The sequence below is a fragment of the Coregonus lavaretus genome (genome assembly GCF_964263955.1).
Source record: "Coregonus lavaretus genome assembly, contig: HAP1_SCAFFOLD_408, whole genome shotgun sequence".
Taxonomy (NCBI): Eukaryota; Metazoa; Chordata; class Actinopteri; order Salmoniformes; family Salmonidae; genus Coregonus; species Coregonus lavaretus.
This window is the reverse complement of record NW_028162593.1, coordinates 222,022-237,891: the sequence shown is the minus strand read 5'-3', so window position 1 is coordinate 237,891 and position 15,870 is coordinate 222,022. Positions and strand designations below refer to the sequence as shown.

The 15,870-nt window shown below is 43.6% G+C and overlaps 3 protein-coding genes across 3 annotated transcripts; 2 read left to right on the top strand and 1 right to left on the bottom strand.

The window, feature by feature from the left end:
- Positions 1-224: 224 nt before the first annotated feature.
- Positions 225-1,646, bottom strand: LOC311119120 (transmembrane protein 186-like). Its single transcript, XM_084193862.1, has 2 exons — positions 1,559-1,646; positions 225-1,244 (listed from the first exon to the last, which is right to left on the bottom strand). The coding sequence occupies exons 1-2, from the start codon at positions 1,559-1,561 to the stop codon at positions 549-551; spliced, it is 699 nt and encodes a 232-aa protein (XP_084049988.1). The 5' UTR covers positions 1,562-1,646; the 3' UTR covers positions 225-548.
- Positions 1,647-2,995: 1,349 nt separating this feature from the next.
- On the top strand, positions 2,996-9,006 carry LOC311119116 (glycerophosphodiester phosphodiesterase 1-like). Its single transcript, XM_084193858.1, has 6 exons — positions 2,996-4,041; positions 4,290-4,465; positions 4,674-4,779; positions 5,495-5,587; positions 5,832-6,043; positions 8,198-9,006. The coding sequence occupies exons 1-6, from the start codon at positions 3,775-3,777 to the stop codon at positions 8,343-8,345; spliced, it is 1,002 nt and encodes a 333-aa protein (XP_084049984.1). The 5' UTR covers positions 2,996-3,774; the 3' UTR covers positions 8,346-9,006.
- Positions 9,007-9,880: 874 nt separating this feature from the next.
- Positions 9,881-15,776, top strand: LOC311119117 (MAPK regulated corepressor interacting protein 2-like). The gene is made up of 5 exons (XM_084193859.1): positions 9,881-10,531; positions 10,797-10,866; positions 12,109-12,242; positions 14,235-14,354; positions 15,212-15,776. The coding sequence occupies exons 1-5, from the start codon at positions 10,477-10,479 to the stop codon at positions 15,280-15,282; spliced, it is 450 nt and encodes a 149-aa protein (XP_084049985.1). The 5' UTR covers positions 9,881-10,476; the 3' UTR covers positions 15,283-15,776.
- The last annotated feature ends 94 nt before the right edge of the window (positions 15,777-15,870 follow it).

Sequence of the window (15,870 nt, the reverse complement as noted above, 5' to 3'; positions counted from 1 at the left end):
CTGGGTGGTGATTAAGGGTACATGGGCATTAAAGCCAGATGATTCTTCCAAGATGTTCATAGATGACCAGCAGGGTATACACTCCTGTATATTCTTCACGCCAATGCTTTAAGAAAATGATTTCCATAAGTGAATGTGGGCTGATTGATTGCAATGGACTTTCTAAAGGTCAAATAACTGTAGACATTTTTTGTATAGGGTATTTTGTGTACTGTACCTTAAAATAAATTATCAGGGTGTATTTATTGAAGGTTGTGAGTCTGAGCAGTTGTCCAATACAAATGTCACGGTTTCTTTTGGCCACACACAGTAGTCAAGAAATGGGGCAGAACAGACTGCAGTATATGTAGGGAGTCATCTCTTTAGCTGCTGAATATGCAACATTTCAAATGCTCACAAAAACACAAAATACCCTTTTCACACTACTGTGTCGAACCGAACTGTGCTGGCTTGGATGTTTGGTGGAACTATGGTGGATGCATAACCAGGCCGGCTTGGTTTGGCTGGGCTCTGTTGGGCTTAGTAGTCTGCAAAGCCCTATAAAAACATCAAATCAAAGTCCCAAACACTTTCTCAAAGGCCTGCCTATCCACCACACGTCCCAGTCTAGTGGAGAAGTACAGCGTGTCAGAACTACTATATCGCTTCAACCTCAATATAGTCTCCCCTATGGAGTCCCCAGTGTCCCCCAGAGTCATAACGTCCATCACGGGCAGATACACGTCATTCCTCCGTCCCCAGAACGTCAGGTGAGACACTTTCAGCGTCGTCTGGGACTCATCCAGGTACATCATCCCAACGACGCGTCTCAGGTAGTGACTAGCTGAGTAGAGCATTACGGCGGCGAACGCCGCTATTCCCGTACTGTAGCTAACCAGTAGGTACGAAGCATCTCCTTGGGAATACATGTAGTAGACGGGCGGGAGTAAGAGCATGGTGATTCCGGTTTGGAGCAGTTTGAGTCTGGAGACCGTTCTGAGGACTTTGATGTGAGGTAAGGAGTAGATGAGGTTGTATTTTTGTGTGGATAAGTCCGAGTATTTGGTGAGAGCAGTGAGGTGGGGGGATGGGGGTACTGGGTAGCTGTGTTGGATACTAAGCGTCCATCTTGGGTCCAGTCGGGTGAGTCCATGGGGTTGTGGGCCACAGAGTAGCGACCTTGAGCTGCCTCTCGACACACAGTATCCTCTGCAGTGGGCCAGCACATGGTAGGCCAGCTGAGGGAAGAGTGTTGTAGACCTATGCTGTGGGATAGAGAGAGAGGGTAGAGATAGCCAGAGACCGGCAGAGAGCAACAGATGGAGAGACATGAGAAATATAAAACTACTTTGTTTTTGTTTAAACTACAAGCTGTTTAGAGAGCAAGAAGTCACACAACAGATAACCGATGATGTAGCTGCATCCTCATTCATCCAATTTATTCTAACAGTATTCTATTGTTTTACTCAATTCTATTCCACTGGCTATCCAACTGACAGCTAGTCTAATATTGAGTCAAACGACAATAAGAAATAACTAATTTACCAACCATGTATACATATACTCAGACACAACTTACCATTTTTGCTGGCTTCTATCTTGCAAAATATGTGAGAAAACATATCAGGAAGGTATAATTCACGCTGTTAGCCAGCTGGCTAGGTCAGACCTTGCACTTTGGCACAGGAAGTAAATTACGCAGTGTTCCAAGAGCAATTCCGCCCTCTTGTGGGCACAGTGAGATAAGGTCAAAATAAAGTATTTGTGCAATTGCTTTTATCTTTAATATTCATAAATGTGAACAATAATTATTTTTTGAAAATAATGATATTTATGGAACAAGTCTTTTACATTTTTTTTTTTTTTTTACTTTAGGTTCCACAAAACTATTAAAATAGAAAGTGGAAGGTCCTATATGACAGTTATGAGGCAACAATGTTGCTGTTTGATCATGTGAATAGGATGTTGTGAAACTACGCGAACGATTTCAAATGTAGCCACTGAATTATTTTGTGGGTTGCTTTTTACAGTGATGCCAATTTAGCAATTTTGTTTTCAGACTACCCTGGCAACTTTTTTTTCAAACAGCACCTAGCAACAAATTTAGCTACTTTTAAAAATGTATTTGGAACTATTACCAACTTTTGAAAGGTGACTCAACCGCTCAAATGCACGCATTTTACCTCTTAATGACACAAAAACGATTTTCTATGTCACACACTTTGCCTGGCTGCAAAAGTGCTTTGTGAGTGACGTCAGCAGCCGGCGCTCAACTCGTGCACAGGCAGCAGCAGGCCAGCCAAGCAGCACAACAACCTGGAGAGAGCTGGAGAGAGATGCCTAACGCACACATCATTATTTGAGTTAAGTTGCTTGTTCAATAAGATAGCATATATACCTTGTTATTAGCTTGTACCTATAATTGTTGATCAGTTCGGTAGCATGTTAACTAACTACCAATACACTGCTTAAAACTATAATTGTTCAGAATGTGTAGGTTTACTAGTTAATAAGAAAATAAATAAAATGTAATTGTTCAATAATATGTAATTGTTCAATAATTCAATGTGTTGTGTTTAAAAGTAAAAATATCTGCTCATATAAAATGTGTTGTGTGTATATTACTTTTACAAATAAAAATCTGTGATAATAAACAAACAAATCTAAACTAACAAATGTCAAATCATATTTGTCGCAGAGATGGCCAGTCAATTTGGGTAGCTTAGTGGTTAAGAGCGTTGTGCCAGTAACCGAAAGGTCCCTGGTTCTAATCCCCGAGCCGACTAGGTGAAAAATCTGTCGATGTGCCCTTGAGCAAGGCACTTAACCCTAATTGCTCCTGTAAGTCGCTCTGGATAAGAGCGTCTGCTAAATGACAAAAAAAAAAAAAAAAAAAAAAAAAAAAAAAAAAAAGTAACGTTATTGTGTATTCTACGTAATGACGCAGTTTTACGCTATTGCGTAATGATGTCATCGCGTCATTTAGCAACAAATCGATCTGCCTCTAGCAACTTCCCCTGAAGAAGAGATGGCAGGAGCAGTGGAATAGAAATATTAAGGGAAGGCTTTATTTCAAGTACAGAGGAAAGTCGGGGAGGGGAGGACGGCAGGAAGGGACAGAAGAGAGGAGGCTATTTTTACAAGATTAAGGGTGGGACACAGCCAGTTGAATAAGTCATTAAACGTGATAGGAAAGCATCCATGAGGAAAGTGTGATTATTGTCAGGAAATAGAGACTGTGGAGCATGTATTGCTAAAGTGTGGGCAGTATCAGAGGGAAAGAGAAATGATGAGATTTAGTATGAGGGAGAAGGGGATACAGGATATTAGTTTAAAGAGTATATTGAGTAGAGCGTCATTAGATATAGTCTCAAATATTTTGTAAACTTTTTAAAGAGAAACGGGGTTGGCAGGTAGTATTTAATTTATTCCTGTCTCTGGCCCACACTCCAGTACGGTAGGAAGCGGAAATGCACCATAACGTTGTATGCCAACCGCCGATAAACCCCACTGAAGAAGAAGAAGAAGAAGAAGAACTTCCTCCTGAAAATTAGTTGGCAACACTGCTTCTGCATAGACTGAAGAAGGAATGACAAGACCATCTTCGGTGGAGTCCTGAGTGCCGGTCTTCCAAAGAAGTGTCACTGCTTACAGACAACTTGAACAATATTGAGACACCTTTCCAAGCTTCGTTGGCCTATTAATAAATGGTAACTTTATGACATTGTTAATGCACTGTTGTCTGTCTACACCGCAGAATTGTGAGTCAGGTGACCGTATGGACTCGGCGCAAAAATGCTGCAACTCGGAGACGAAATCGCCCTATTCTCGGTGGTGTTCGTGGTCGTTCTCCTCGGAACCCGGAGCCCGATATTGTCCACCGCCCTCACCGCCTGCCTCTATGCCTTTTTGATCATGTTCCGTTTTCACCAAGTCCCGACCAGCCAGGCCAGACAGGTGCTTCGGCCCGCCAAGAACGCTGCTTCGGGTGGGGTGTCCCTGGTCGCTCACCGGGGTGGAGGGCATGATGCGCCGGAGAATACCATGGCTGCTATCCGGGAGGTGAGTCAGGAAGTCGAGGAGAGAAGTATTTGTTCAACAAGGATTCGTGGTTCTTGAAAGCCACAAGATTCTCTCTTGCTCGCTCTCCCCCTACATAGCCTCCAGATGATTCTGTCAAACCTTCAGTTGGCATATAGTGGAGACCCAGTCAAGCACTACATTGCTTCACTACATGCCATGTCCTTTTCCTTTTCTAACCCCGTCTCATCTCCCTCTCCCTCTCTCTCTCTTTCTCTCTGCATCTCTAGGCCCATAAGAACGGGGCGACGGGCGTAGAGCTGGACTTAGAGTTCACATCAGATGGAGTTCCTATTCTGATGCACGATGAGACAGTAGACCGAACCACCAACGGGTCGGGACCCCTCACACAGCTGAGCTTCTCTGAGCTCAGTAAACTGGACGCTGCCGCTAAGCACCGGCTCAGGTGAGTGGAAAGAGAGGAAGAGAGAGCTGCAGTGATACTGTAGGACACCTCCGGTCCTGGAGGTCGCAGTGTGTGCATGTTTTTGTTCCCAACACTAAAACACATATTCAAATAAATAACTGATCATGGTTTAAATTGAGTTCTGTGCTTATTAGTTAGCTGGGACAAGGCCAATGATGACATGGTATGTGTTATGTGGCCCCTACAGTGACAAGTTCCAGGGAGAGAAGGTCCCCACTCTGCAGGAGGCTGTGGAGGAATGCATCAAACTGCAGCTCACCATCTACTTTGATGTCAAAGGTCACCCAGATGAGGTACAGCTAATCAGAAGCCTCTGATAAAGATTTTTGTTAATGTACACAGTTTCACTCTACTGAATTCTTCTTGATACTTCTCTTGTTTGCTGTTAAACAGTACACTTTTAGACCAGTCGTGGACTAGATAGGCCCATTGAATGCCTGTTGTTTTAGTCAGTGGTCCACTTGAGTTCAAGAAACGGAGAAGTGAGAGCAGACATCTAACTCAGTGGTTCCCAAACTATTTCACTTGGGGAACATCTTTTGCAGTTTTAAAGCTCATTTTCTGCAATTCTACACATTTAGCCTTGTCTTATGTGTGTTCATGTGATATGAGTGACTCAAACGTTAACAAAATCAATGGGATAAAAAACGATTTCTGACAAGTTATAAATAGCTCTCTAAGGTCTGCAATGACTGACATGACAAGAGGAAATCTGCTGATGCACTACCCAATTTCGAAATTGCACTTTGTGCATTCTACTATTACAACTTTCAAGAGTAAGTTGAAATCCCGACTGAGTTCCTTTTTTGGGGGGGGGGGATCTGCACCAACCCGCCGACCCCTTTGCACGCCCCACAGTTTGTGAACCACTGATCTAACTGACCACCAACAGTTGCTGGCTCACCAGTGGGTCTGAGAGGAACACGTACACAACTATACACACAGACTCTACAAACATACAGAAAGTGTATTAATGACTGTTTCATGTCTTCTCCTGTCCTCTGCCAGGCAGCGGCAGCCCTAAAGGAGATGTATCAGAAACACCCTGTCCTTTACAACACCAGCATCGTCTGTTCCTTTGAGCCCAAAGTCATCTACAGGGTAACCGTGGGCTGTTGGGGTGACAAGGGGATACTATTGGGCTGTCTGTCTATATGGGTACTGGGTTAGATGTGTCTATCTCTCTGTATTTCCATGAAATGGCAGCCATTTTCATTTTCAGCTTCACTATGAAAAGAAAATGATATTACAGATAGACATTTGAAAGGTCGACATGATAAACTCGTAGTAAAATCCCTTCTCGCTCGCTCTCTCTTGCTCTCTCTCCATTGACCCCTGACCCCAGATGCGTCAGGCTGACCCGGAAGTGGTGACGGCGCTGACCCACCGGCCATGGAGCCTGTGTCGGTTGGGTGACGGCACGCCGCGCTTCTCGTCGCTATGGAAACACCACTGGATGCAGGCGCTAGATGTGATACTGGACTGGGCCCACCACCACCTGCTCTGGAACCTCTGTGGCGTTTCCGCCTTCCTGGTGCAGAAGAACTTCATATCACCGTGAGTCACCTCTGGCTATTCAGAGTCCAAAATAGCTCCCGATTCCTTATATAGTGCACTACATTTCAAGTTTTAATGTCACGTGCAGAAGTACAGTGAAAAGCACTTATCCCAACAATGCAGTTATCAATACCAATGTAGAACAAAAACACACAAGAAAACTTGAAGTAAGAAGATCAAGAGAACGTAAGTAAGCTATACAGGGTCAGTTCCAATACCATACTTACAATGTGCAGGGATACTGGATCGATAGAGGTAGATATGTATAGGGGTAAGGTGACTAGGCATCAGGATATATCATAAACAGTGTAGCAGCAGTGTATATGATGATTATGTGGGTGTGCGTGTAGAGTCAATATAAATGTGTGTGTTGGAGTGTCAGTGTGAGTGAGTGTAGAGTCCTGTGAGTGTGCATAGAGACAGTGCAAAAAATATAAAAATACAAGGGTCAATGCAGATAGTCCGTGCAGCCATTTTGTTAGCTATTTAGCAGTCTTATGTCTTGGGGATAGAAGCTGTTCAGGAGCCTGTTGGTGTCAGACTTGATGCACCGGTACAGCTTGGTGTCAGACTTGATGCACCGGTACAGCTTGGTGTCAGACTTGATGCACCGGTACAGCTTGGTGTCAGACTTGATGCACCGGTACAGCTTGGTGTCAGACTTTATGCACCGGTACAGCTTGCCATGCGGAAGCAGAGAGAACAGTATGGCTTGAGTGGCTGGAGTCTAATGATTTTCCGGGCCTTTCTAGTTTTTGTAAGATATATAAAACATTCACATACAAACAACATCATCAACGACATCACACCTGCCCAGACCCACATGCTCACACCCCCATCTCCAGCGCCCGCATCACTCTCTGCCATATGTCCTCAAACTGAACCATTTGTTTCTGTCAGTCGCCCATGCAGTTAGCAAAGCGTTTGACCTTTCCATTGTGTTAACGACAGAGGATTGGTTGATTTTCCAGTTTTTAAGTATACGTTTTTTCAAGATAATTGACGAGGCCTTCCTTTCACACCGCCTGATATAAAGGTCCTGGATGGCAGGGAGCTCGGCCCCAGTGATGTACTGGGATGTCCGCACCAGCCTGTGTAGCGCCATGCGATCGAGGGCGGTGCAGTTGCCAAACCAAGCAGTGATGCAGCCAATCAAGATGCTCTCAATGGTGCAGCTGTACAACTTTTTGAGGATTTGAGGGCCAATGCCAAATCTTTTCAACCTCCTGAGGGGGAAGAGGCGCTGTTGCGCCTTTTTCACGACTGTGTGTGTGGCCCATTTTAAGGCCTTAGTGATTTGGACACTGAGGAACTTGAAGCTCTCAACCCTTTCCTGTAGTCCACGATCAGCTCCTTGGTCTTACTGACGTTGAGGGAGAGGTGGTTGTTCCAGCACCACACTGCCAGTTCACTGACCTCCTTCTTGTAGGCTTCATCATCGTCGCCGGTGATCAGGCCTACCACCGTCGTGTCGTAAACAAACTAGATGATGGTGTTGGAGTGGTGCGCGGCCACACAGTCGTGGGTGAACAGGGAATACAGGCGGCGAATAAGCACAAGCATTTGACCAGGGCCCATGTGTCCATTCCCTATATAGTGCACTACTTTAGACCTCTATATAATGACATGATTCCGCTTTAAGTAGCGATGTCTCCTCTGATGAAACAAAAGGTTTGCTGCTCTAGCCCTTATGTACTGCTGCTTTGTTGTTACTACACATCGCCACGGTTACCCACATCGTTAGTTGTTTGAAGTGTACACACCCTCAATTGCTTGTGGAAATGCCTCTAACTTCCTTCATACTGGACACAGAGACATACGAGTTCATAGGGTGTGTGTGTGTGCCCCGTAATTGGGGAGGACAGGCACGTGGTAATGGCTGGAGTGGAAAGGTATCAACAACATCAAACATGTGGTTTCCATGTGTTTGATGCCATTCCATTCACTCCGTTCCAGCCATTATGATGTACCGTCCTCCACTCAGCAGCCTCCACTGCATGAGGTCATCTGACTCTTGGGAAGTAGATAAAGGACTAAAATCACAAAGTATACCTTTATTATGCAACATCTCATTTTACATAACATGTATTGATTTGATTGATCTGATTGCCCATTGATTCCTTATTGACTTTCTCTTCTCTCTTCCATCTCCAGGGACTATGTCCAGTACTGGGCCCAGAGAGGGGTTGAGGTGGTGGGCTGGACGGTCAACACAGCTGAGGAGAAACAATACTACCAGGAGATACTCAACGTCAGCTACATCACTGACAGCCTACTGGAGGACTGTGATCCTCACTACTGAACACAGTGGACGGACATCACACACACAGAAACATGCGCAAAACACACACACTGAAGCGAGTTAAAAGCCCATATTGGACAGGAGGACACATACTGTTTAACCCTGTGTTACTTAACTTACTGTGTATTGTATCTTGTATGCCCGAGACATAATACAAATATTCAGTCTGATACAATAGCCTTCAAATGACAGGGAGACTTCATTTAGTGAACAACATGTCTCCATGTACTGTAATCACCAACTCAGGAGTGCACCTACTGCAGCCCACTGTACAGTTACATTTTAGTCATTTAGCAGACGCTCTTATCCAGAGCGACTTATAGTAGTGAGTGCATACATTTTCATAATGGTCCCCCGTGGGAATCAAACCCACAACCCTGACGTTGCAAGCGCTATGCTCTACCAACTGAGCCACACGGGACCCACAGTTTGTACATATGTCATGGTTTTGAATCATTACCATTCCAATTGTCAAGGATCTGTGCTACAATGAACGCTGTATTCTCACACAGTGCAATAATGTGCTTTAACTGAAATAAGGAACAGTCTGTGGGCAACCAACCAGCCTTCCAATGAAATACTAACCTAATAAGATGCATTAACGTGGATGAAATAATCTTATAGGAATGGGAAAATAAAAAAGGACAGTAAGGATGAAGTATATTTGTTCAGCTTCTCTCTCTAGCTGTCCTCATGCAGTGTCCACCATATTGTTTCAACCCTCTGCCTCATGCTTTCCCCTCACCTCTTAAAACAACGTAAGCAAAGTCTGGTGCTGAGGCTACTAACAGTGTTCAATGACTATGTACATAGGGCAGCAGTCTCTAAGGTGCAAGGCTGAGTACAGGGTGGTAGCCGGCTAGTAACAGTGAGTAAAGTTCAGGGCAGGGTACTGGGCCGAGGCCTGCTAGTGGTTTCAATCTCTCCGTCCCAGTTTTGATGCACCTGTACTGTCTCTGCCTTCTAGATGGTAGTGGGGTGAACAGGCTCTGGCTCAGGTGATTGAGGTCCTTGATGATAGAGGGCAGGATTAGGGTTAGTCCCATACATTGACCTATATAGAGCAGATGTATCCTAGTGTAGGGGGCAGGGTGAAGCCTAGGTAGACTAGTATTACCCTGGTAAGCCTGTCTGAGCCTCCTCTTGTCACTGGCGAGCTTCAGTTACCAAACATGTCTTGCCTGTCTTACATATGTTCTGACTCCCAATATGTATTTTGAACATATATACTAGGCTATTGCACAACAACCAAAACGCATGCCTTATACTAACAGCCTATGGCTGTGTTTGCATAATGACTCATGATAAATCAGAGAACATTTGTGGTTGATTTTTTATTTATTTCAGCAATCTGATTTAACTTCTCCATTTCATTCCAAATGTTAAACCTGATCATCGTGAATAGGCATCAAATCTCCACGTGCTCGGATTACCGGGTGATAGGTCAGCAGTAGTTCGTTCTGAAGGGCGCTCCTCCTTTAAAACCGCGACGGTTGGGGGCGTGTAGTGACATGACCGGGGTGCCCATGACGGTCCTATCAGTGTCCTGATGAAATCATGTGTGCGGTGTTACTGTCATTGTATGATAGGGTTGTCTCTCACAAAGGGGAATTTAATCAATATAACTAACAGTATTTTCTATTCAAGAACATTGATCGGAAGGGTTGGAGTTTCTTCTCCAACAGACACTTGAATTCCATATCAGTATTGATTCACGATTCACCTTGGTTAACCTATTGGCTAGACCCTTGAAGCACCAGCAGACGGCCTCTTTAACCAAACATATGCTTATTCGTAGCAGCGACGGTCACAGCACAGCACAGCACAGCACAGCACAGCACAGCACAGCACAGCACAGCACAGCACAGCACAGGAGCACGTTGCAGTACCGAGATCTCTTAACCGAACCGGAGACGTAGGCTACGTAGCACGGAGCAGCTGACTTGGAAAAGCAGGCGCTATAATTTTCCCACCGTGGCTGCGTCGAGAGAACTCGGCCAAAAAGTGGGTTGCTTTAAAGACCACCACGGTATTTGGAGTCGACACATTGTAGGCTATCACACCACTTCCGACTTGTTTGAAGATAACCCACTTATCTTTCCTTCGCAACACTGAAGTTCTCGGCTTTCACATGATGTACACTATTACTAGAGGTCCCAGTAAACTTGTTACACAGCGCAGGACAGGTGAGCATCAATTATGTATTTTTTTATTCTCCAATCCAATTATGTATTGCCTATATTATTGATATTATCGATAAAAGCCTTCGAGTCATGTCAATAAAGCAGTTGTGCACTTTTCAAAACCTACATCATGAACATGGAACTGTGTTTAATTGAACCTAGGCCTATATGTTACATTCGATTAGATCTGTCGGATTCAAAAGCATATTTTAATGACAAGCATACATGTTGTGATCAGTGCAACATTGCTATTCTATTTCCATTTCAGGTCCCACGCAGCAAATTGAGAATAAAACCAACGACTTGAAGCTCAAACCGACCCCCTGGTTATCCTCAAAGTAAGTTGCCATATTGCATTACTTTAGGCCTATCATTTATCATAATCATATCAAGAAGCGCGAGCAAACCAGTCAGCTGAAGATTCCATGGTATGTGTGTGGCGTATAGTGGAAAAACATGATCATGTAACGTTGTTTCCACTCATTTTTGTAGTACGTCACGATTCACGGAATTTAATCTTAGAACGTTCGTTATCCTGTATTTTACTGCAATATAGTATCGATACACCGAGAAGCTACATTGTGTCGTTGAAGTGTCATTGCAACGTTTTCTCCATTCTTCGGAAACGGTCTGACCTTGCGAGGTTAGCTGTCAGGCTTGCTGGCTAGCAGCGCGTGCTAACTTTGTCCATTTGTTTATTGTCCAAACGCAGTAGAGAAACATTGCACCATTTTTGAACAGCCGTTCGAACGTGGGGAATCGGTCAGTGGTTACATTGTAGCCAGTGTAGAACTATGGGCAACATAAGAACGTAGCATGCGTTTAAAGTAGAATATGCCTCGCGCGGTCTGTAAGGACACACGGTTAAGTTTAGCAATGGGGCATTTGGTTGAGTAAGCAAGCATTTTGCCCTGTCATACGTTGGTATATTTTCAATACAGGATCAAATGCATTCATACAATGTAGCCTAATGCACGCGTGTTACATAATGCCATAGTCATTCAATCGTTTCCTGGGAATCACTCCGCACAGACTTTTATAATCCGTCTCTGTTGTCTCCATAGCAACGTCATTGTGTACGGAAGTAGGTACAGCCTTACATTTCTATGGTAGCAGAGTGGGCATGACATGCTATCTGGGGAGAAGAGAATTCCTGAATATTCTAGACACCACCACTGAACCTCTAGGCTAGATATGCAAAGTACTAAATGCAAAGTAAATTGTATCAGTATATATGTACTTATCTATCCAGTGCAGTTGGGACAGCGGTCGGTTGTGAGTGAATGTATCAATGTCCTCTATGTTTTTAGTGTATGCAGCATGATGGGCAGACTGGTTTAAATATGTATCTGATCCTTTTAATGGAAGGTGATGCCAACAAACAAAAAGTCCATCCTGGATGGACAATAAAGTTTTATTCTATTAAAAAATAAATAGTCCTTTTGGGTTTTATGGAAAAAGTATAATCTAGTGCCCAGCATATACATTTCTGAAGCAAGACCAGCTATTCCAGAGGTGTACACAATGAGATTTCACACACTGTTACTGATTCAGAACATGCTTAATTATCTGTCGTCTAGCTCTCCAGCTCCTAAGATAGTGTTTAATCGCCTGAACGGGAAGCGATACCACACTGCAGCCACACAGAAGGAAGACACTCCATCTGCAGGCTTCACCCCCGCTCATGAAGAGAATGTCCGATTTGTGTACGAAGGTGAGACTCATTGACTACTAGACAGATGAGACGTTATCCATTTTTCTCATGCACAGAGCCATGGACTCACACTCATTCACACAGTATAAGGCTTTCATCCTGACGATATAAGGAGTATTGTAGATGCTCAAATATGCAATTTGAATGTTATTAATGAGCCTATACTAAGTTGTTTTATGCATACACATTCCAGTTCACATCATTTGAATGGAAGGCCATTGTAGCTGACTAACATCTTGACCAGCAGCATTTTACATTTTAGTCATTTAGCAGACACACTTATCCAGAGCGACTTACAGGAGCAATTAGGGTTAAGTGCCTTGCTCAAGGGCACATCGACAGATTTTTCACCTAGTTGGCTCGGGGATTAGAACCAGCAACCTTTCGGTTACTAGCACAACGCTCTTAACCACTAAGCTACCTGCATTCAAATCACTGCATTCGAGGACTAGACTACCTAATGCATGAGGAGAATAGACACTAAAGCAAAGAGGGGATGTGAATATATAGAAGAGAGATGGATATATGGAGGTATAGAAGAGAGAGCGAGAGAACCAAGTGGAGTTTAGGCCTACACATGAAAGCAAACAGGGAGGATAAAAGATGGTGAAGAGAGAGAGAGAAATAACCACATGACCTCGTTCAAAATAATAATTGGACCATACATTCTAAGTGGTTGATGGCTACAAGAATCCACATAGTTTAAATGATGTAATCAAGTGCAAAAGTCGAGGCATTCCTTCTGACACAGTTTGGGTATAGTTTGTTAAAAATCCTCAAACCGTAGAGAAGGTAAATGGTTAGATTACTTAAATTTGTGTGTTTTGGGTATATGTTGTGAAATTGTTAGATATTACTTGTTAGATATACTGCACTGTCAGAGCTAGAAACACAAGCATTTTGCTACACCCGCAATAACATCTGCTAAACACATGTATGTGACCAATACGATTTGATTTGGTTGATGGAAATATTTGAGTGCTTTATCGAAGTGATCAAGTACATAAGTGGAGACATTCTTTCTGACACAGTTTGGGATAGTTTGTTCTATACTTTCAGCCTGCTCTGATGAAGACATGACTTGTAGCAGAATGGAAAAGACTCAGCATGACCTGTTCTGTTGTTCTTGGAGCACTGCTCAATATTAACGGTCAGAAGGAAGTTCTGGGCATCCCGTTTGTTTTTATAAAACATCTTACAGAGCACAGCTCTACTCATTTAAAGAAAGTATTTGACTCCGTTGCCAATGCAAACAACTATATTGTAGTGCGTGAAATAGTCAAGTTCAGTCACTGTGTTATAAAGTGATATCGGTTGTCAATGAAACCATGAAAACACTACCAAGTAATGTGAGTAAGGTGAAACTCCTTTACACTTTGCACTTCAGTGAGCTTGGTTTTATTTTTGTACATTTACATTCAAATGCTTTTCACAGAGATGTATACAGTCAACACACTGAATTTGAAAGTGTAAGGGGTGTGTTTTAACTCCATACTGAAACACACAACCTCCAGTCTTATCTCAACTCCTTCTAGTAGTGTGGCTGATGCAATGTACTGTAGTTCTGGCCTGGTCCACTCGAGTACACATGGTTGGCTGTATCATTTGAATTTGGAGCATAAGCAAGGTTACACCTCTAGAGGAATAGTTTATTTAAAATAAAAATTATAATAATAATTTATGTAAAAGAGGAAAACGTGAACCCCCAGTTTCATAGCTGTGGGAAGTTGTGGTGCGAAGGGTGCTGCAGCAGCCCATGATACTGTAAGATCGCAATAATTTATTTATATTTGTATAAACAGCACCCCCAACCCAAAACATCTTCCTGCGGCCATGCCCAGTTTGTTTCATGTAGTCATAGGCTGCATGTTTTTCTACAACTACCTAGGAAGTGCAGCCTAACACGCATGGAAAAAGTTATTTGCTGTAACATGTATCTTCAGTTAGTGTCTGTGTATTAATGCCCCTGTATATTCTCTCTCCCCTCTGCAGCATGGCAGGAGATAGAGCAGCAGCTGGCAGGAGATGGAGAGGGCAGTGTGGAGCCTGCTGCTGTGTGTGGCCAGGGCCCCGTGCAGTACGCAGAGAAGACCCCCAGTACCACAATGAAGAGTGAGTATCTAGGCCTTATTCACTAGCCGCCATCTTGTTTAATCAGCCTCCATCTTGCTCTACTGAAGATATTTGGGAGAGGCTGTACACTACAGTCTACCTCTACTTCCTATGTCATTACATCCAATTATGTGATGCCCAGGGCCTGTATTCACAATGCTCCTCAGAGTAAGAGTGCTGATCTAGGATCTGGTCCCCTCTGTCCATACAATCTTATTCATTATGATCTAAAATACCAAAACGGATCCTAGATCAGCACTCCTACTCATTCTCCACTTTGTCATGGTCTTAACCCTCTATTTTAGTGTATTTCTGTCTAGTCATATAAACGTCTGTCTCGGAACTGTCTAAACAAACACAGCAGGCTAAGCATTTTTTTGGCTCTGTCTTATCTGCAGCTAGATAGAGAGGAGAGGTCGCAAGGCAAGCTTTCGTTTTAATGTTTAACTCTCTGGTCTATGAACAACTACCATTCTCTCACCTTGGATAAACTGGTGCACCTGCTGGTTGCTGATTTTCAAAAGTTTTACACAACCTGTTCAGTCCTGTTCAGTTTGTAGGTCACTGGACAGTTACTTAACAGTAGATGGACAGTACTGTAGTGTTTGAGGTTACAGAGAGAGAAAGAGTGAGGAGTTTGAAGTACAACTGTAATATCTCAATAAGCAAAACTCTCAGATACGGTTTTCTCCCTTTTCTCACACTATTGCCTCTCCTTCTCTCTATGCAGACTTGTGCTCAGGATGTGTAGACTGTTATGTGAGATGCAGACAGGGTGTGTAGACTTGTGAGATTCAGACTGAGGTACCATAATAGTAATGTTCTCTCATTAGCACCTATTCCCTGTCTCCTTACAGACTTTGTGCCCATAGACCTGGAGGAGTGGTGGGCCCAGCGTTTCCTGGCCAACATCGCTAACCTGTCGTGACGGGACAGGAAGAGAAGGAGTAACCAGGGAGGAGAAGGGACAGGAGGTGCTGACTGGCGAGGAAGCCACATGGGCCAAGCTGTGATCAGAAGAAGCGGCGCAGGAGGGGTGGAGAGAGGACATTCTGGTTCTGAAGCTGCAGTTTAGTGGGCTTCCTGTATTTTGTACCTAGTATTTTGGGTACAAAGGCATACTGATATCTGCACCGTGCTAGGGGAGTGTGTGACACGCACTGCTTTCCCCGAATGGTCCTGAAGCTATTAACTTTTAGACTGAACGCTCCACCTCCAAGGAAAGTGGCTGTTCCTGATTGGCTAATCAACCAGAAGAACCAATTAATGAAGAGGATCTGTGATTTTTCTTCTACTTGTGTTTTCTTTTTAATAAGTACCTCACTGCCCCCCAACATAACTTGTGCTCAGATTGAAAAGTCTTTCTTGGCTGGTCTTTGGAGAAAAACAAAAGAAAAACAGTAAAATATTTTTTACAATTTTGCTTTGTGCTGAAGTTATTCCTGGGTAATCCAGGGGTTTTGAATGTTAACTACTATTTTGGCTTGTGGACAACAGTTCAATAACCCAGTGAAAA